General features: G+C 38.3%; 1 protein-coding gene across 5 annotated transcripts in view; it reads right to left on the bottom strand.

Annotated features, from left to right (window-relative positions):
• Positions 1–22,558, bottom strand: part of LOC126252329 (E3 ubiquitin-protein ligase RNF19A-like) — a 419,730-nt gene that overhangs the window by 5,091 nt on the left and 392,081 nt on the right. For 4 of the 5 annotated variants that reach the window (XM_049953219.1, XM_049953235.1, XM_049953243.1 and 1 more), the window contains 2 exons: positions 19,919–20,114; positions 3,027–3,291 (listed from right to left, as the gene is read on the bottom strand). In XM_049953219.1, the coding sequence (XP_049809176.1) occupies positions 3,027–3,291; positions 19,919–20,114 (461 nt within the window). Of the gene's footprint in view, positions 1–3,026; positions 3,292–19,463; positions 20,115–22,558 lie in introns of those variants that run through there. The other variant, XM_049953250.1, reaches the window with a different exon arrangement.

Genomic DNA, 22,558 nt, shown 5'->3' with positions numbered 1-22,558 from the left:
CTGTTTTGAGGTAGGTCAGGATAGCACAGGCAACACACAGCCTTGTGTTATCTTGTTGATAGATAATGTCAAAGAGACCACAAAGATAGGGCACAGCCACCATGAGGGTAGCTAATCATACTTGAAAAAAATTTACCTGAGAATTCCAGGTATGGGGAGCAAGATGGCATCATAAGAAGTTCTTGATAATTAATGATGAGCGGGGGACAGGAGGAACATCTCAATAACAACTTTTCTTTCCTTTCGGTTGATATATCTTGACACAGTGTAATAATTTGTATAGAATAACAGTCATATAATTAACATACTTGGAAATATTAAGTGCTTTAAAACTTGTGATTTATGAAACTCAATAAAATTAAATTCTAATGTTAGATTAGAAACACAGAATTCCCTGAGGTTTTATGAAAATCCTGAAATTCCTTAAGATTTTCTTGATTTTTCCAGGTAAAATGCAATTTCCTGAGGATTCCAGGTTTTCCAGAAGAATTGCCATCCTGACTATCCTGAAGAAATCAGAATGTATGGCTGTTGTGCAAATTATTGGCCATGCATATGAGAGAGAGGTTATCATGTAGTGGACACAATGTAATCCAGTATCATCAAGGCAGGCACTGGGCTCATATGACAATGATGAAAGCAATCTAGCAAAGCCTGTCCTCCTTGGAGCTTCCATAAAGATGTGTCCATTATAATGCCATATGCAGAAACAGGACTTGTCTGGAGAAAAAAAAAAAAAAAAAAAACAGTGTCGTGTCATTACTATGCCCTGTGTTGGTGCTGGTGCTGGGAGCACCGCTGCCCGTACACCTCTCTCTGCTGTCACATCAGGAAAGCCACAACAAAGGTCTCTACGTTGACAGACCGTAGTGTTCCAGGCGTAATTGCACTGTTTTTGTGGATACTTGTTTTGCTGCGAACAAGCCGATTTCCTGACTTCAGATAGATAATGTGGCTGTACAATTCTGCATGGCTGGATGAACAATATGACTGTCTTCTTGGGCACTAGTCACGCAGAGCCATTAAGATCACATATGGTAATGAACATGGTATTCCTGAATCCATTAACTCAATATCTGCTTGACAGTAATGGGATCTCAACCAACATGGGCAGCAATATCGCAGAACATAAACTGCAATCCTACTGCCTCTGTTGAATTCTGACATGTGCTAGTAGCCATTGCTCCTCCTTACCTGAGGAATAACATGATCTCACAAACAAGCTACATTTAAATGTGATTTCTGGTTGAGAAACAAGGTGTGTAATCTTATTTATGTACACACGAAGTAGACTGCATTGCCTCTACTTAATTTATGTGGTTGTGCTGAAATGCTTATCGTTATCATATTAAAGCATGTAGAGCATTGCATGCTGCCTTCATAGTGTCACCGTTTTAATGACACCAGTGTAGTTTCTGGCTAGCTTTTCATGCAAATCACCAGTTTAATGATATCAATGAAGACATATTTGCTATGAGAAGGTAATGACACATACGTTGTGCAAAAACCCAGCACATAAAGAGTCAAGTTAATGGCAAGAAATTGTAGCCTCGTTTTGTGTAAAGTTCATTCAAGAATCAAATCTTCCGTTCAAAACAATTTTTACTGCAAGTCATCTGACCAATTCCTACAAGGCCTAACGAAGAGACCTCATGATAGCACGAAAAGCAGTACCATGATTTTTCAAAAAGAAGATGTTAAGATGTTGGATTTTATTTAACAGAAATTGCTCTTGAATGTGAAGGACATTCATATACAAATAAAGATATTACTAAGCAAATCAGATAAATGTTGTTATATGTCACCAGAAAGAAAATGTTTTGATGGACAACCGGGATTTAAGGGGCATAAAAGTTCCCCCCCCCCCCCTTAATCGTGGGCATAAAAGGTCATTTTTTTCCCTTCCTCAATCATGTCACAACTATTGGAGCCTGTGATAAAACTGTCAATAGTAAAGCAGAAAAGAGTAATCTTACTACAGGACAAACATCACTAATATAAAGTCAATGCTTGAAAATTACAATTAAAACAGGTTTTGAAACTACTGCTGCTTATGCCCTGTGGCTTCAATATTGCATCATCATATTTCTCTCATTTGGTCCATTGACCGAGTCATTCTGTAGCATTCAGTTTCACACTTACCAGGTAGAAATACACACTCATGAGTCAAAACATTATGACCATCTGCTTAGTAGTGTGTTGGTCCATATTTCCAGTCATGATGTCTTTGATTACTACCACATGTCTCATGGAAACCCAGAGAAATGTCTCCCGTAGCATAATACTGCCTCCTCCAGCCCTTCATCCACGACACAGTGCCTGTTTTGAGCAGTCATTCACCAGAATGATGACAAACCCAGACACAATCATCGACACTGTGTAACAAGAAATGTGATTCATCTGACCAGGTGATGCATTTCACTAACTCATCATCCAGTCTCGATGATCCTGTGTCCATTACAATTGTAAATCATGAAATTGTTGGGTCACACAGAATAAGTATTTGTCTTCTGTAGTGGAGCCCCACATTCAACAAAGTGCACCGAACAGTGTGCTGCATAATCAGATCACCACCTATCCTTCTTTACAGAGTGGACAAGCCTCCAACTTCCATGTTCTGTAATGAGGAATGGACACCCAAACCTTTTCGCCTACTCATTGTTTCAGCATACTTCAACCACCTCCAACAGTTGCTCATGACAGCAGCACACAAACAGCCGATCAGGTTTGCCATTTCCAAGATGCTCTTATGTGCCTGGCCATAGAAATCTACCCTTCGCCATAGTAGTTTACATCAGTGGCTTTCTCAATTTGCAGCATATGTCATCACTAGAACGACTCCCTATTCGTTTCAGCTCCACTTACAACACTTCCTTAACTGCATCACGTACCAGCAACACCACCGGACAGCACAGAATCTCACGTCTGGCAGTTGTCATAATGTTTCGACCTATAAGTGTGCTTTATTAAAAAGTTATGCTTATGCTATATCCATCAAACTGAATGACTGGCACAGACAGACTTACCTGTCTGTCAAGTGGTGGACGTGACCGTCTGTACGTGTGACGTCGACTCACACTTTCCTCTGGAGAAGGAGGTGGCAGAACGGCTCCTTGTAGTGAAGTTGACTCAGCCCCTGCATGTACTTCGACAGGTACTGGTGCTGTGACTTCTGAACGTGGAACTGTACCATCAGATAATGCCAGGGACTGAGACTGCTCAGATAAGCTCGCAGTCTCACTGCTTGTGCTCAGGCGCTGTGTAGATGCTACATCTGCCTGTATCTCTAGCCTGACAACATAGATCATTACGTAAACCAAAACTGGAAATGATTATAACAACGTTAGATCATTAATGGACAGAAATATAATATTAGCAATATGTCAAATAGCAAGTGAGTGTAAATAATGAGGGGCATCTACAGATAAAAATAAGTTATAATTGTCACAGGGAAAAAACATACAGTTTAAAACTACAACATTAAATTTCAAATTTCAGGAGTGAAAATTAATTTCTAATATATTCCCGTGGTTGTGCTCCTCAGCTTAGCTGGACAAACAGTGTCAGTGCTGCATTTTGACAGGTACATTAGACTGTGCTGGAGGATGTCACACATGGGATGGGTAGAGGCAGAGAAAGGTGGGAGGCAGGGATAGGGATTGGTGGCAGCCAGTTTGCCAAGTAGGAGTGTGGGGAGCAAGGGATGGCAGGTACACAAGTTAGGCAAGTGATGCACGGTTGTTGGAGCCGGTGGGGAGTGGCACACACCACAGGCAACATGGAGACATGAATTGAGAGAGGGTGACAGGACAGAAGGAGATGCAACAGTTAGGTGAAGAGTTTGGGGCTACTGGAGACTGGAGCCAGGACGATAACCGAGCAGGGACTGTGTCATAAGGATAAATTTCATCTGCATAGTTTGGAGAAGCTGGTGGAGAAGGAGAGGATCCAGACAGCCCCAGTTGTGAAGCAGCCACTGAAACTGAGCTTCTTCTGCTTCACTACATGGTGTGCTACTGACTGGGTGATCAACTTTGTTCTTGGTAACAGTTTGGCAGTGACCACTCATCATGGTGGACAGCTGGTAGTTATCATACCGAAGTGTTTCCACTGTAGGGATCAACAGAAGGAGAGTATGTCTTTCAGAAGCCCAACATGGTTACACTTGAGAGTTAGGGCTGAAAATCAGGTCTTTGGGTAGGACTGAGGTTTTTTGTGAAAGGTTAACAACAGGGTTTTGGATATGCTTGGGTTCTTTCTTTTGTTTAAAGTGTTGGAAGGGAATTTTTGGAGAATTTAGTAATTTGAAAAAGCCAGACAGGTGGGATATGGATGCTATGAGGGATCGTTGAAGGGGTTTACTGAGAGTAGGATGGGTGATGATAGGTAGTGGTACTCCGTGGGAGAAGTAGGGTGTCAACAGGTTGGACAATTTATGGAGGTAGTGTCTGGAATGCTCCTCCAGGAGTTGGAGTGCAAGCATTTCAATTTCGGAGATGCAGTGTACATAGTCAGGATTGCACAGAAACAGTATCTTGCGGAGGGAGTAGAGGTGGTTCTCTGCTACCTGTGCCATGGAGAGGTATTTCTGCAGAATCACGTTTTTGAGAGTTAGGGATTGGCGGACTTTGAAAAGGTGAAGGTTATTGTGAAGGTTATTGTGAAGGGAATGGTGAGGTCCAGAGGAGGGGATTTTTTTCATGGTTGGACAGTTGGAGGGAGGAATTCCATAGCTTAGACAGCAACAGCATTTACGGAACAGGATTCGGGACTGGGTTTTACCACAGAAAGGCATACTTTCCTAAACTGGTGCAGATAGATGGAGTAGGGGTTCACTGGGGTATGAATGGTGTTAGAAAATGGGAAATGACACAGGAAATAGACAAGTGAAAGCTTTAAGTAGTTATAAATGAACTGAATAACAAAGTGGGAGTTGGGGAAGTGAGAAGGGTGGAGAAAATTGTGCTGGGTTAAATAGTATACCTTTGTATGTGAAAATATTTCATTGTGTGTAAGTTAGACTCGTGTGGTAAAGAAGAAGGAAAGGCATGAAATTCAGATGGGAGTGATATATGAGGAGGTGTGGGTGGATTTGGAGCTGAAATGTAGCAATTAATTGCTGGATAGTGTTATATCAGTGATCTTGTGGATGTATGGTACGTAGAACAGCAGGCGATGCATTCATAACAGCTGCAAGTGGTGCTACAGCATGTCCCAAAAGATGCATGCTACCAAGTTGATCGGATCTGATGAACTGTGCAGATAAAAAGGGCAAGAAGGAAAACATGGGAAAAGATGTGGTCAGAAAACACAAAAGACAGAAAATAGATGTAGATTACAAGACAGTAACAAACAAGAGACCCAGTATAAGTGTTGTAGGGAAGTTTTGGTAGAATGTAAATACATTTCCACTGAAAGAATTTCTGCTCCTGTTGATCAATGCCTCCAAACTGCCAAAAACCTAGCCTCCCACATCAAAGATACTAACTACTTCACTGTCCCTCCACCATCCCCACTCCTTTCCTTCCTGAATCACTGTTGTTGCTACCTCCCTATACACCAACATCCCTCATGCTCATGGCTTTGCCACTATAGATCCAACCCTCCCAACATCTTTCAGACTCCAAACCCACCACCTCTTTCATATACACCTTACCAACTATATCACTACTCACAACTACTTAGGGAAAGTACACAAACAAACCCGCAGCACAGCCATGGGCACCCAGATGGCACCCTCCAATGCCAATCTGTTTATGGTTCATGTAGAGGAAACCTTCCTAGCCTCCCAAAACTCCCAGTCCCTAATCTGGTTCAGGTTCATTGATGATATCTTCATAGTCTGGACTTAGGGCCAAGACACCCTATCTTTCTGGCCACCTTTCTGATGGCCCCATTCTCAGCTCTGTCTACATTAAACCCACTCTCTCCTCGCATTTCTAGACACCCGCCCCCCAGTTGCTAGTTTCCCATTCACAAACTCTCTCCCTGCCTCGCACCTCTCTCCCTCTCTACCCACACCACCCAACACATCCCCTGTGTGTGTGTGTGTGTGTGTGTGTGTGTGTGTGTGTTTTTTCCACTCTAGTTGGGAAAAGGATTACTTCAAAAAGCTAGCAAGTTTTCTTTCTTTTTGTGTGTGTGTGTGTCTACTGACAAGTTAACGCTTCTGCTTTTCAATTAGCTGACCCCTTTACTTCAAAAGAATTCAGAATTTAAGATCGTATATACCACACTTCCATTATATTAAAATAAATTGCCTATCTATAGTTAGTGCTGTCAGTGAGATAGATGATGTCGTGCAGTACTCCAGGAAACTTGCTTCCACAAGATATGCATCATATTTGAAAATAATCGATAGCTGGCAAACGCCATTTAAAACTCTGAAGTCTGCCAATCAATGGCTCAAATTACTGGAACAAGTCAGAGATTTCAGCAGCTCTGTGGTGGTATACATTACAATGGCATTCTTAATTAAGCTAAAGCATAATGAACACAGGAAAACTTACATCAAGTTTGGAATGTTTAAATATGTGAAATTATCTACCACAACTACTTGTCAAGAGAGGCCAGCCATCCACGAGACACTACGGAGAACTAAATACACCTCAACAAAGATTCCACAGGCTTATTAAATAAAGCACTGCATCACAGCAAAACAAGAATGATTTGGAAGATATCATCAAAAATGACATGGACTCCCTGTAAACCATTTACTGGCATTAAGTTCCAGTGTACTGCTAACACTTCTCCTCAAAACCATTGAAGCGACCAGCTGTGTCCATCTAATTGTGTCTCATATGGCTAGAGAAGTAATAAATATCAGTGGTAAAAACTAACTGTCACAGCCAGTTGCTAATAAACATATTGTAGTTAGCTATTTTCGAAAGATTTCAGTGCATAAGTGAGTGTGGCTTCAGTTGCCAGAGACTGCAGTCATGTGTGTGCTAGTTGTGTCTGCGTGAGGGTGTTTTTGTGTGTCTGTTGACTATTTTGTGACAGACCTTTTGTTGTGCTTATCTGCGACTCAACATCTCCGCTATATGGTGAGTAGCAACTTTCATTATCATAATATTGTTACATTCCATCCTGGATTTTTGATTGTTTGGTAAGTGCATAATTTGTTATAGTTAGAGTAAAGATGTGCCTCCTTCCATTTCATCTTCCCATCTATATTTTTCTTTTTTCTTGCTAATGTGTGAGGAACACATTCACAATTCTTGCATATTTGTTATAGTTAGATTCGTAAAACTATGTTATTCATTATTGTTGACAGAATGAGAAAACATACAAGTAGGGACACTTTTTCCAGTATTTACTTGACATAAATATCAGGGATATCACGAATCTTTTTTGCCTTTACTACAATTTGAATGTTCCACTGTAGTTCGCACACTTATCATTGAACGCAGTACAATGGAGACTTGATTATCTGGACTTCAGTTATATGGATTAGGGATTATCTGGATTGTCCACCACAAGTAGTGGTCTGGTCAGTGCATGCAAGGACATGTCATACTGGTACTACCAGCCCAAGACCTGTGTAATCTCTGCCCCCAGGCGTTTTTTTTTTATTGTTCGAGTAAGATGGCGCACCTTTCATTATTGTTTGAGTTAGACAATTGCCAATTACTACACTGCTGCACCGTATCGTGTCGGTGCTTAAAAATATCAAAGCGCAGTGTGAGATCTTATCGCTTAAAAATAAAATAAAAATTATTGATTGATTTAAAAAAATTAAAAAAAGGAAAAACTGGTCACAGGTTAGCCAATAAGTATGGTGTACGTACGTCTATGATAAGTAATATTAAGAGGAGTACCAATTCAACTTTGAAGTATACATGCAAATTTGATAGTGAAGACAGAAGTAAGCACCAAAAAGTGATGAAGAAACTGAAAAATGAACTTCTGCAAGAAACTTTGTATTGTCGTTTATTACAAAAATGATGGACTGAACAACCAATATCTGGTCCTTTGCTCTGTGAAAAGGCATCACAGTTACAAAAAGGTAACAAATCATTAGTGGCAAGTGATGGATGATTGTACAGATTTATATCTCATCAAGGAATTCACGAACTGGAGATACGAGGTGAAAAGATGTCAGCTGATGTAGAGGCGGCAAATTCTTTTAAAGATGATTTTAAAAATGAAAAATGGCTGATCTGAACTTTGTTTTCAATGCTTATGAAATGGAACTAAATTGGAAATCATTACCATCAAAATCTTTAGCTTCTCGGTGAAAAAGTTCATCTCTGGGATATAAAGCTAGTATAGAGTGAGTAACAATATTAGTTTGCGCTAACGCTACTGGGACCCAGGCCTTCGCTCCTCAATGGAAAGTCCAAAAACCCAGATGCTCAAGAAATATCAGGGTTCCCTTCACTTATAAAAAACAAAATAGTTCATGGATGAACACCAAAACATCCATTGACTGGTATGACAACAAAGCAAAAAATTTCAAAACAAAATTAGTAAACAAGGAAATGTCCTAATTTTACTGGATAATGCATAAATTTATCTTTCGGCTGAGCTGTTAGAGAGACAAAATCAAATGTTTGTACTAAAAGCTTTGCCTCCTAATGTGACAACCTTGCGACGACCAGTGGATCAGTGTTTTTGAACAATTATAAAACAACTTTAATGTAGATTGTTATCTGCAGCAGAAGTCATTTTGTCATACTTCAAGCAAATGAATTAAAAGCAGCTTTGTTATCTGGCTGAAGATGCATGGGATTTGACTAAAAGGAAAACTTTGAACAAAGCTCGAAACGGAATACTAAAATTGGATCTTGTAAATTAAATAATTAAGAGAGATGAACAGCAGAAAATGCAAAAAGATTAAACAGAAGAAAACATAGATGTTGAAAATTATGCCAGACCATCTCATGTGGAATCATTTCAAGCCCTGGAAACAGCTTTTGAATGGTTCAAAAAACAGAGTGTGATATTCTGAGCTTACAGCAGTCAAAATGAATATGTAATGTAGCAGCGATGAAGAGAGAAAACTGTTAACTTCAGGTGACGATTACCAAATATTTTAAACAAAATCAAACTACAGTGACTGTCCTCTGTGACTTTAGTTGGTTACTTCATGATTAAGATTTAGTATTTTATTTTTTTTTAAATTTAGATTTATTAATTTTAAGAAAATATGTATGTATGTACAAAAATGTGTCTCTAATCTCTTAATAAACATTGATTTTTATTGATCTAAATAAATTTAATTTGTTTTTGTTGTTTTTAATGAATGCCTGACATAATGTTTTAACTCTAGAAAGATGACCATACGCCAACATACCTAAGAGGTTACGACATATGGGTGATGTATGTTTATTTCTACAGTTAACAATACAAAAAACACTTTGTTTTGTACATTCCATTGTATGAATTTTCAATTATCTGAATGACTTGTGAGAACAATTAGTCCAGTTAAATAAGTCCCCACTTTATTATGAGGGGCATTCAATAAGTAATGCCATACTTTTTTTTGTTCAGTCAATTTCAGTTGAATGTGGAATTTGTTGTAAGCCACTGTGGTATATTCCTGCTTTGTGGTACAGTCCTGCTTCAGTCCCTATAGTTTCATGAAGTTCCAGTAGGTTATGGTGCTATATGTAGCCTTCAAAATAATGGCTGAGGTGCGTTCCAGGCAAAGAGCTGTCACTGAGTTTCTTTCCGTGGAAAACCAGAGAACTCTAGATAGGTGCTTGTAAAATGTGTACGGAGACTTGGCAGTGAACAAAAGCATAGCGAGTCATTGGGTGAGTCATCTGTCACTATTGCAAGTTGGGCAAACCAGACAGTCCTCCCGTGTTCCAGCGAGTGGGCCACAAACAGCAGAGACTTCTGCAATATTCGGATGTGCAGACACACTCATTTGAGGTGATTGATGGATCACAATCAAACACCTCACTCCTCAACAGGATGTGTCTGTTGGTAGTGCTGATACACTCATCCACCAGTTGACATACTCAAAGATCTGTGCTCTCTTGGTTCCGGCTGCCTAGCAGGCAACCATAAAGAGCAACGAAGGACCATCTGTGTGGAATTGCTTACATATTATGAGGCTGATTGGGAAAATATTTTGTGAAACATTATCACAAGTCATGAAACATGGGTTCATCACTTTGAACTGGCTACAAAACTGCAATCCAAGGAGCGGAGCCACATCATCTCTCCTCTGAAGAAAAAGTTCAAAGTCGCACCCTCAGCTGGTAATGTGATGGCAACCGTACACTGGGTGTCTGAAGGGGTTATTTTCTTTGCTGACCTCCCACATGGTGCTACAATAAACTCTGTAGTTTATTGAGCTATGCTAAATAAATTGAAGAAATTCTTCAGTGTGTTCATTGCTACAAAAATCCAAACTATCTTCTCCTTTTCCATGACAACACAAGGCCTCACAGAAGTCTGCACACCTGAGAGGAGCCCACAAAACTCCAATGGAATGTTCTTTGCCATACCCTGTACAGCCCAGATCTCACTCCTTGCAACTTTTCTCTCTTTGCCCAATGAAGGATGTAATCTGTGGGATGCAGTTCATGGTTGATGGAGAGCTTATTGATACAGCACAACACTGGCTGCAAAGTCCACCTGTAGAGTGGTACCGTGTGGGCATACAGGCCCTTCCAGTAAGATGGTGTAAGGCCATCACATTGATTGGAGATTTAGTTGAAAAATAGGGTTTTGTAACCAAAAGAGTGGGAAATAACATGATGTATTGGAATACTGAATAAAACCAACTTGCTCTCAGAGAGGGGCGGGGGGATAACACACCCCTTGTACATTAATTTAGTACCTTCTTCTTACAATCCAGCTACAGAAATGTAAGTGAAATAAGTGTACTTAAAATGCTTAAAGTGACTGTGAGTTACTCTTCTTCGGATATAATACAGCAAAAATTAATATTGGCATATATATCTATATTCTGCAAGCCAGCTTTTGATTTGTGGCTGCGGGTACTTCTGGTAAAATTATTTTTGTCCCTTACTTTCTTTGCAAATGGTGTGAGGGAAGAGTGCTGCTTTATTTCCATATGAGCTCTAATTTTTTCTGATTTTCTCATTGTTCTCATTTTGCAAGATATAGGTGAGAGAAAGTAATAGATCGCTCAATTCTTCCAGAATGTAAGCTCCTGGAATTAAGGCACCTCTTTTGTGGATGAATTACATTTCCTTAAGATTCTTCTAATGAACCTCTGCAATTTTTTTTATGTGATCATTCCACTTTACGTCACCCCGGATGTTACCCATAGATATGTTATAGAAGTTATTGTTTCCACCGACTTCTTGTCAACAGCATCATCAAGCAGTAGTTCATTGTTCACTATGTATGTACAATATATAACAACTATAAACATTCAAGGGCCAGTGAAAGTCTCTGCACCAATCTTTGATCCTTTGAAGGTTTTCCTGCAATTCACTAGTCTTAAGAGTACTGCTACCTATGTGTACATGACAATTGTCTGAAAACAGTTTATTGGAATGTACACCATTATCCATAACATCATTATATATACCTGTATGTTTGCACCTACCACTCTCCTGAAATTAGCTTCACTTCTGATGATTCCGTTCAGCTAAGGAAGCCGTAAATCAGATCGAAAATCTGTTCCAATAGCTGATAACTTCATATTTTGTTCTGCAAATGACAGTGGGGAACTGCACCAAATGCACTCCTGAAATCAAGTAACAGTGTGCCAACCTGTGTGTAATTGTCTGTGACACTCTGGTTCTCATGGACAAACAAACATCTATGTTTCTAATTATAGATGAGATTTTCGTTCTTCAAAAATGTCGCAATATGCGACCATAAAATATGATGATAATTCTCCAACTGATTGAAGTCGGCTGTATATGCTTATAATTATGTTCATCTGTCCTATAACACTTTTTGTATATGGAAATGACATGGCTTTATACAAGTTCTTAGGAACCCTTTGTTGCTCCAGTGAGTTACAGTAAATTACCGCTACAACAGGAGCAATTTCTTTCACATAATCTCTGTAGAATCTTACAGGTATCTGATCCAATACAGATACCTTTCCACTGCTCAGTAATTTTAGGTGATTTTCTGTTCTGCAGTCATTTCGAGGTACAAATATCCTTGGCTTCTAATGCTATTTCATCTTTTATAATTTTAACAATTGGTCAAAAGGACCACATTCATTCTTTTTCTGTAAAATGGGACCAAAAAGTAATTTTTGATACATTCCAGAAACATGGTACCATAAGAGTATCTTCAATTTCAAGTTTACTTTTTTTTTTCAAGAATAAACACTATGAAAGGAAAGTATTGTCTTCCCTTCAGCCTCCATTAATAAACCAATATAACTCTTGACATGCATATTTAGATGTTAATCACTGTCCTCATCACACCTTTTCTGAACTTGGGTACTAAATTTAATCAGATTGTTTCAGAACTGTTGAAATAGCACTCTCTTCACAATCTACTAATTTTGTTTCCACTTAAACAGAGTTTTCTTTAAGATATCTTACTCATGTTTCTTATCTTCTTTTCTTTCCTTCACATACTTCACTCCCAAATAGTTTGCTCCTATTGATGTTCTACTTCTTATAAATTCTGGCCTCAGTAACTGCAGTCATCATTGTTGTAATTTTTGCTGTTCTACACCAGGTAGTACCTAAGACTCAGATTGTAGTTTTATGTTCTGTGCTTACTTCTCAGCATTTCAAATTTTTTAAGAACTGGCCACACTGCAGTGAGCTATGGCAGACCTACTGGGTAAAGATTTTCAATATATGCATAAAACTCCAAGTAATTTGATGAAGTAGAAGAACAAATGACAACAGAAATTCATCACTAACAAATGTGCACTGCCTTAACTCCATGCTAAAATGTAAATGGGAGAATTCTGCAAGAAACACCACGTCAGAAAAGGAAATCTGTAGCAATGGACAACTTTTTGTTCATTAGATTCAGGTTCAACCCAACAAAGCATCTATTCACAAATTTACATCTACTGGACGACTTAAGTTTCAGTGCTGCATCACTGTGGAGAATCTCAGTTACAGCAAAGTACATGTGCAAAGAGAGTTCTGAAGATGCTTGTAACTCGGCAATGGATACAGTAAATGGATGCACCCTAAATGTTTCTCCTCTGTTAACAAGATGAAGATTAGGACTTTCCCCAATAAGATCAAATTAGGGAATGAAAGATGGACCCAGCACTACAATTACTACACCAATTAATGACAGCTTTGATTAATGTGAATAAGTGAGATGCCGTAGATTTCTGTTTGAGCACTCATCAATATTTTTCACACGGAAAAGTTTGTCAACAACCAGTCACTATTTATGTTTCAGTTCCTTTCTGTTAGAACTTTCACATTTTTTCACACCCATCTTTGGAAAGTGCTAACAGTAACTTGATACAACTATAAAATATGAATAAGAGCTTTGATGTTCCTGCCACTTACCCAAGACTTCACAATGTTGGTTTGCTTATAGAATTAGTATCAGAAGCATATTGTTCACATTTTGTGTTTACTATATACAGAATGAAGATGAACTCCACAGGTTGTTCAGAGGGATTTTCTGAGGATTCTGGGACAAGGGACCCATTGTTTCCAGTGATTCATTACAGAGTAATTTCATTTGATTTGATTTCTTATTCCTATTTATCTTTGTATCTGTATTGCACTGATACTATATGCACACTGAATATCTTGTTTGGAAACAAACTTGTTCCATTCACTCAAGGTACTTTCGGTCAATAAGAATAGTGCCACTATACTAACCACCCTAAAGCTTGCATTCAGTATTGCTCAATTCAGTCACAGGTTTGTTTTACCAGCAGTGTCAGTTAACAGTGACATACAATGCTATGAATAGGTTTACAGATAACAGTTGGCTGATGCACATCTTATGTGTAGTCTACTGAATGCAATGGAAGGGTGGCACAACACTAGGCTTAGGTTTCCTTGCAGTGATAGCAACCAGTGCACAGTACTTTTGCATCCAAGTGCTGTTGCATTACACAGTTTTATGCTGTGTGTTTTGGTGAGTGCATATTACTAGAATTTTCACCGGGAAGGTATCTTTGCAATCACACAGGTAACTGAATAAATAATGAACTGAATAAATCTTAATAACATTATTACACTGTAATGACCCAACAGTGACTAAGTATCTGTATTTATATAAAAAAATAAAAAACCTAAGAAAATTTCCTGAACAACCTCCTAAATTTGGGTGTACGCTGTAATCGCAATGTGCAGCAATCTAGCACTTCAGCTTCCCCCAGCAAACTAAACGTTCAAATGACCTAAAGGAATCCTTTACAGAACACAAAAGGGCCCTAATCTTAGCTGGTGTCTGAAAAATCATATTTCCTCAAAATATGATCAATTCCATCCAAAATATAACCTGCGTAGGGCAAGAAAGTTTCTGGCTTAGATGCCACACAGCTATTTCCATCACCCACTCAATTGATGGTTGATCAATAGTAACATGCGTGTGATTTTTTCCTCGCTATATTCTTTCTGGTGAAAAGTGACTTCAAGGTGGGCTAATCTGGTTAGCAAATTTTCACAGTATGAGATTACACAAGCATATGTACAAAGCAACCCTTAATTTTGTTCATCATATTAGATGTTTCACAAAGTAACCCTTCTGCGATTGCAGGAAATTGTCTTGCCACTGGTCATTCAACGCTGTGAAACAATACAAAGATTCTGGCATTCACTTTTAGTTAGTGGTATGATGTTATTAAGGAAGCTTTTGAAATTAAATCAGCAAGTTATTTTCCAAATGAGAAAGAGGTTCTTACGTTAAGTTCTGCCTGAAATCCTGCTCTGTTCCTGGTCAAACAACAGATGGACAGAGTTAACTCTACTTGCTCACACATTGGTAATCAGTATTTATTTATCGATATCATTTGATGTTGATTAACCTTCTTTGTGTGCTGGAGCTAATTGGTTATTATGGTGTTGTTCATAGGGCTTTCTCATTTCATTTGTGTCTAAAAAATAATGTGGCTTTCACATATCAAAATACTGGTGGTTGTTGGGGACATTACCTGGCCGCACTCCTGTACAGCATTTATTGATATTTACAGTGATATGTCTACATTTTTTACTAATAGTGACTGTATAAACACTGTAAGCTGAATGACAAGTAATGTTTACCTGTTTAGATCACTTATTCTTAGTATATTCTTAGGTCTTATTTCTTGTATAAAAATTTGACAATGTATCACTCGTACTCCTATGCAATTCTGCCCTACTGCATGATTTTCCACCATCAGCAAAACTGAAAACACAATTTCTCTCCTTAAACTCTCATTACTTGTTAATAAATTAATTCTCAAACTTAAGTCTTGCATATGATCCTGTCTTCCACCTTTAAGCTCTCAGGTTTTTAAATCTCGTCTGGTACAGTCCCAACATCAGTCTTTCCTTATCATCCCATCTGGTAAGTCTCCTCTGACCCACTGTTCTGGGTGACTTTTCTGAATTCTACCCTTTTTCCTAATCTCTCCAGTCCTTTTCCTTCGCCCCTCTTCCTTCCTCTTCAACCTTTCTGCCAGAAGGAACCACTGGCTCAAAAAGCTTGCATAATTATAACCTCCTTTTATGGATTTTTTTATCCATCCTGTTGCGTTATACAAGTATCTTCAACACACAATATTAAACCTGAAGCACATGAGCATAGTTTCATTTTTTTCCTTGCAATTTGGGGATAAAAGCACGATACAAAGAGAGTAACAAGTTTCCCACTCTCTTAGAAGAAGACTCTACAGTTCTTAAATAAGTAGGAGATGATTTTTTTAACTGGAAGGCAAGCACGTTTTCATTTATACAACATCCAGAACTATTCACAACACTTTTTGCTACACTTTATCACTTGCACATGAAATTTTCAGCTATCATATACTACTTCTTTCTCTATGGAAAGAGAATTTCCACTTTCATTGCAGCTTTCTGTTGTGAGTTATCCTTCAGCCATACCCCAACAACTGCTGTGTTCTTATTGTGTCAATCATAATCCTGTCCATACGCAAAATTCTTCTTACTCTGTTCCTTCCGTGCAGTTCATCTTATAAATGGGAAGTTGTTTTACAAAAAATTTCCAGAGCCAGGAACCCCCCACCTTATGTAACCACCAGGTCTCTGCACTGTGTGTGGTAAGATCTTCTACAACATACTTACCCAAATCATTCCACAATTTATTTTTCAATTTGAGTGAACACATGTACAGCACTCAGTTTTGCTAGATTCATATTTGCATATGTATCAACTGAAATCACACAATTAGCGATCATTTTTGGATGTCATATGACAAAAATAATATGACTAATCCACTTGAAAACTGCCATATGGCTCGGCCAATTGTGGTTTAAATAAACACTCATCTACACAAATACACATTCCCAATGGAAATAAGGCCAGCTTTCAAGAAAGTTCATGGAAGTGTCATACCAAACACTGCCGGGTATCAAACTTTCAACTTTTTCCCATTAGTTTATGTACACATTTTTCAATTTGCTACTTAGGTATTACGCTTCTCATATAAAAGCCAGTCCCCATTCTTTGTACTTTATCCTAAAACTTCAGTAAAATGTAGCCTCCACATTCCCTATACCAGCTGTGACGAACTGGTACTGGCAGAGAAAAAGAGTCTCTTAAATTTGTCGTTTACAAGAACTGATTAATGGTTACAAGCTGCTCTACGATGTATTTTGTTTAATGGTATTGTAAACCTCACTACAGGGTAAAAATCAAACAATGGAAAATCCAGGATGGAATGTAACAAAACCAGAGAAGGAAAGTTGCCCCTCACCATATAGCGGAGATGCTGAGTCGTGATAGGCACAAAGAAAGATTCACACAATTATAGCTTTCGGCCATTAAGGCCTTTGTCAACAGCACACACACACACACACACACACACACACACACACACACACACACACACACACACACACACACACACACACCTGCAGTCTCAGAACAGAGTGTGTGTGTGTGTGGGGGGGGGGGGGGGGGGGGGGGCTACTGCTGACAAAGGCCTTAATGGCCAAAAGCTATAATTGTGTGAATCTTTTTGTTCTGCCTATCGCGACTCAGTATCTCCGTTATGTGGTGAGTGGCAACTTTCCTTCTGTGCTATCACTACAGGGTAAGGGAAGACATTTTTAGAGTGCAGTATTTTATATCAACTTCAAACTAATCATGCAATAACACAATGTCACTCTGTCTCTCTGGATTTTGGAACATTTCCAATTTTAATGTCTGAATAATTCCTATCCTGTGACTGATTCCTTTCCTCCACTGGAATTCTGAAAGTTAGTATTTGTGTTACTTTTTGTGACCACACCTGTTACTGCTCAGCAAGTAGTTTTTCTGTTTATATCTGATTGTATGTTCACTTTGGAGCTTCACTGCCACATACATTACATATGTATCATACAATGGAGATCGATTTCTCTTTCAATGAAGTGTCTGATATGCAGAGAGTGATGTACGTATTGGTCATTTCACTTGCAACAATGGAATGGCGATGGTCAATAAAAAAGTTCACTTGATTGAAAACACCCACTGTAAACACTGATGAGTTTGAAGTAATTATACCTAAATTAGAAAAATAACGTGACTGGCAACCGGTTGTTTACAAAAGAGCTACCACTGCAACAACCAACCAGAGAACGAAATTTGTGGTACCCTCTCATTCGGTGGTTGATTTGGGGGGAGGGGACGGAAAGGTGTTATCATACTACTCTGCGGATGACAATTATGGCCAATAATGTAACTGTTGTATTCATTTTCATCATAATATGCTTTCTTCCTTTGTGCCAATTCGCTTTTAGTGATGCGCAGAAGAAGCTTAATAGCACAGGTAAGCAAAAAATAATAAGATGGCTCAGCACTGAAAGTTAATGGGAAACATTGAAGCATTTTACAGCTAATGTTGCTGCAGCCATACTGCTTACAGGTAGAATGTGTAAGATAATTTTAAAATTTTAAAATAAACTTGTTCAAAGTGCTTTACAGGACCTGGTCATATTGGGGGTGAAACAAGTTACTACAATTTCAGCATTTTAAAGAAAGATATTTTTTAAATCACATTTTAGACCTGCCGAAATATTTTTGTCATTTCTGTCAGTTCCTTCAAGTCACATGAACTTACTTCTTCTGGCTGTAGTGAGCGAGACTACACAACTAAGTTTTTGGTCTAATGTCCACCTTGTATTTTTCAAAGTAGGATAGATATGCTGTTAATTTAAAGATTAGACCAGATAATTGATGTTTACAAAAGTAAATACAACTACTTTGATGTTTCAAATAATACATAGTTTGCAAATCTGTGTTAGCAAATTTCAGCCACCACACATTCTGCCTCTTTACAGTTCACATTAATATTTAAAACTGGCTGCTTCATTCCGAGTAGCAATCCACACTAAAAGGTAGCAGTTTCTGTAATTTTAACTTTTTGATTGTCTCCCCCAGATTAAGGAAACATAAAACAGTTCAAAAAATTTTAAAAAATAGCAGTGCTGTCATTTTAGCGAGAAAATTAAAACCATGTATGTGAATGATTCTTTGGCTCCTTCGTTCTCACATATCCAAGATATTTCTTAGCATCATCACATAGTGTATGGATGTAAAATAAGCTGTTAGGTGTGGGTATCATTCATGCGAAAATGTGCTACACATCTGTCTACAACACATGAGTACATACTTCATGAATTATTGTGGTCAACATTACATATTGCTGCGAACTGTGTTGCATGCAGTGTGGGTTAATGGGTATTGTCACTGGCTACTCTCAATTATTCAAAAAATACATTTACATAACTGTCTACACAAAGTAAAATTAACAAGAACATCATTACTCATTGTAGACTGATCAACATAAAAAAATAAATTTTATTAATCAAATAATCCACATAGAATGCAGAAAAGAAAATATCTATAGTGAGACATGTTCACTCACAATAAATAAAATACCCTTTTCTGATCATTTGACAAAGTGAAAAAAATGTGTTTTACATTCTGACTGTAGTATAGCTACTGTAAAAATCATAAATTGTAGTCAGGTAAATGCTTTCATCATTTTATGGAAACAAACAAATGAAGCTAAATTCTGCCATCTTTGACAGAAAAAATAAAAAATTAACTTCAGACATTGAAACAAATTTAAGTAAATATATACATAATCCCAAGGAACTCTAGTACTGAACTGGCATATATTTACAAGACATTTCTGTTAGCTTTCGAAAGAAAGCTATGCTTGAGAAATTCTTGAGCCACTGTCATTGTTAGCAACAAATTCATTTTTTTTTCCTCAAAGAAAATTATCATAAATAAAAATATTAAGCCATCTAGCCGATACAGGTTTTATTAAGACAATATTTTTAAAAAAAGACAGTTAATATTATGCAAACAATTGGAGACAAACAAGTCAATGTATCTACTCAATAATAAGGAAATGCAAGGTCAGATTCAAGGAATCATATTTATTAAACAAATCATGCAACAGCTCTGCAATTTTTCTCACAAACATCCACTTCTGCATTATGTACAAAGACTGAAATATTGTAAATAGAAAATAGTACATCAGTTACAAACTGATTAACTCTACACAAGATGTGAATTTATTGTTTGCCCTCCACAGTACAATTTGCAGCTTACTGTTCACACAATGCTCATATCAATATCAAAGATGTGCACACAGGGACATAGTGCATGTTACTCTTGTTAACAATAGTTAACAATCATGTCACTGCAATTTCTCAAAAGTGAAGAGATTTTAAAATTTCTTAACGTAGTTAGAGAAGTTTCTTCATATGAGAGTCACACCCTTGGCAGCAAAATGGAATAAAGATGTGCCAGAATAATGTTAATGACAACTGCACAAAGCAAATGGATTGCAGAAGAAAAGAAATCTCGTCTACCTCTGCACAGGCCCTGATGCTATACTCCCAGCAATGGATGCACCTGCAAGAGCAGCATTGCTGCCACACTCTCCGCCACTGAGACCTCCACCAACTCTTTCCAACTGGCTGCCACTGCCGCTACCAAGTGACAGAGAAGCTTCACCAATCGAAGGATTGGCTCCTCGATGTGACACAGCATCCATAGAGACGGCATCTGTAATCACACATAGTCGCTATTAAAGGATCAGCTCATTTCGCTTATGTAGATCACCAGACACCACCAATTACAGTAATTTACCACAATCTCAATTGTCTTTAATCATATCTAGAAAATTCTTATCTTAAACCTATGATTAAAATGCATTCTCATTTAGGTGCACCCACACAAACTCCCGAAGCTACTGTACAACACATGGTTCTTGGTTCTTTGTACCAACATTAGAACACTTTCTGCCTTATTCATTACTTGTATAGATTCATATAAAGGGAAAATAACCATTTCCTGTGTCTTGGTATGTATCCTAATCACTCTTTACATTATCACCACCTTGATTGCTCGAAGCAGTGAAATTGTTGCATAGTCTTCCTCTAATATTGAGTTTCTGAACTTAGCCAACCCAATTTCATGAGAACAATGTTACCTTTCTTTATTTCTATACAATGTGTGTCTATCATATCACCACTGAATTCTCAGAATTTAATTCATAATTTTATGTTATTAATCAGTATGTACAATATCAAATCACACTTTCTTACTGAACGGTAGAAATCATACCAGACATTTAAGTTAAAACTGGTGCATAATTCTTCAAGACAACACGTTAACTGCATAATCTGACCTGAATTGAATTTAGTGCACAGATCTTAAAATTTTCTCTTGGACAACAAACATTCTGAAACTGTACAACAGATACATGGACAGGGAAAAAAATAAAACAACAAAAATTTTCAACATTAAGCACTTATTCCATCATGCACTGACAGTGAATGCTGCAATAGAACCTTTTATATATCATAACCATACAGCCTCTTTCCACACCATTATTGCAGCCCGGCTGCTTGATAGTGATAACAGTGACTTCGCCTATACTTCAAATGCGCAAAACAATGTCTTGATTTGGCTATATCTGGCATAATAATTTCTACAACAGCCAATAGAAACAAGAAGTACAATACACTGCCTCTGCCAACCAAACCTTCTGCTGCTGCTTAAAATAATCTACCTTTCAGCCCATTTAGTATAATTCTCCTATCAGCCAGCCATGAAGGAATCTCTGACTTCCAAAAACCACCCTCCCCAAGTGTTCCCACAGTTTCTCACTTAACAGCAACACCCCTAAATCCTTCCTGGAAAAATATCACATAAGCCTCAACTTAACTCCAACTGAGTCCCAAGCTATTTGTGGTCTGAAGGCAGCCCACTTTATCTTCACTGTGGACAAAAGCTCCACTACTGGAGTACATTACCACACAGAGTAAGTAGAAGACACACTTCATCAGCTTTCAGACATATCAACATACACACAGTTCCTAGTAACCTCAGGCATTCCATTCAGACTGAGGTGGGGAAAATCCTAAAAACTTTAGGTGACTCACCATTGCCTTCATAAAGCCCCTGATCCACACCCCCCAACTCACTACCTAAAATATACAAAAACCTATCCCAGGCATCCTAATGTGGATTTCAAAGCTCCATCCAAAAGTATTTCAGCTTTGGTACAACAGCATCTGCACTCCATCTCTAAGAGCCTCACCCTTCACAAAAGGCAACAACCACATACACACTGCTTCTTGGCCTTGTTACAGTACCTCTTACAGTGTCTAACATAGTCTCACAGAAACTTCATCTACTGTCAGAATAATGAACTATATCTACACTCATAAGAACTTCACCTTTAAGAACTGGATAAGATTTTATTAAACTAAAATAAAAAATAAAATAAAATAACACAAAGGCAATGGCTCTGTGGATCTTAATGGGCTTGGAATTTTCCTGTTGGCTTGGTACAAAATACAGATATGTTTGTGGTCTCATCTCCTAGTGAAGAAGAAATCCTCTACTCCCTTTAACAGCAGAACTCGTTTCCCAACTAAAATTCATCTGGCCCTCCAAATCCAAACCAAGCAGGATGCACAGTGGTTAGCACACTGGGCTCGCATTTGGGAGGACAATGGTTCAAACCAGTATCAGGCCACCCTGATTTAAGTTTTCGGTGATTTCCTTACATTGCTTAGGGCAAATGCCAGGACGGCTCCTTCGAAAGGACATGGCCAATTTCCTTTTCCATCCTTCCCTAATCCGGGCTTGTGTGCCATCTCTAATGACCTCATTGTTGATGGGGTATTAAACACTGATCTCCTCCTCCTCCTCCTCCTCCTCCTCCTCCTCCTCCTCTCCAAATCCAAAATCACTTTCCCAAAAGCTTGACCTCTCATTTAGACTAGCATTCTAACCTCAGTCTTTATCAAATCAGGCAACAATATTTCTTCAGTCAGTTGCCACTATCTCCACACCAAATGTTCCACTCCCTACAGCCTAAACAATGACAAGACACATCTCTTCAAACACGAAAATCCTGAACACCTATACCATTAACCTCTTCCTGGGTTTCCTTTCCCAAAACTACAAGACAGATCTGGTCCATGCACAAATTTCCT

Source organism: Schistocerca nitens, chromosome 1 (genome assembly GCF_023898315.1).
Source record: "Schistocerca nitens isolate TAMUIC-IGC-003100 chromosome 1, iqSchNite1.1, whole genome shotgun sequence".
NCBI lineage: Eukaryota > Metazoa > Arthropoda > Insecta > Orthoptera > Acrididae > Schistocerca > Schistocerca nitens.
This window is presented reverse-complemented; position numbering and strand designations above follow the sequence as displayed.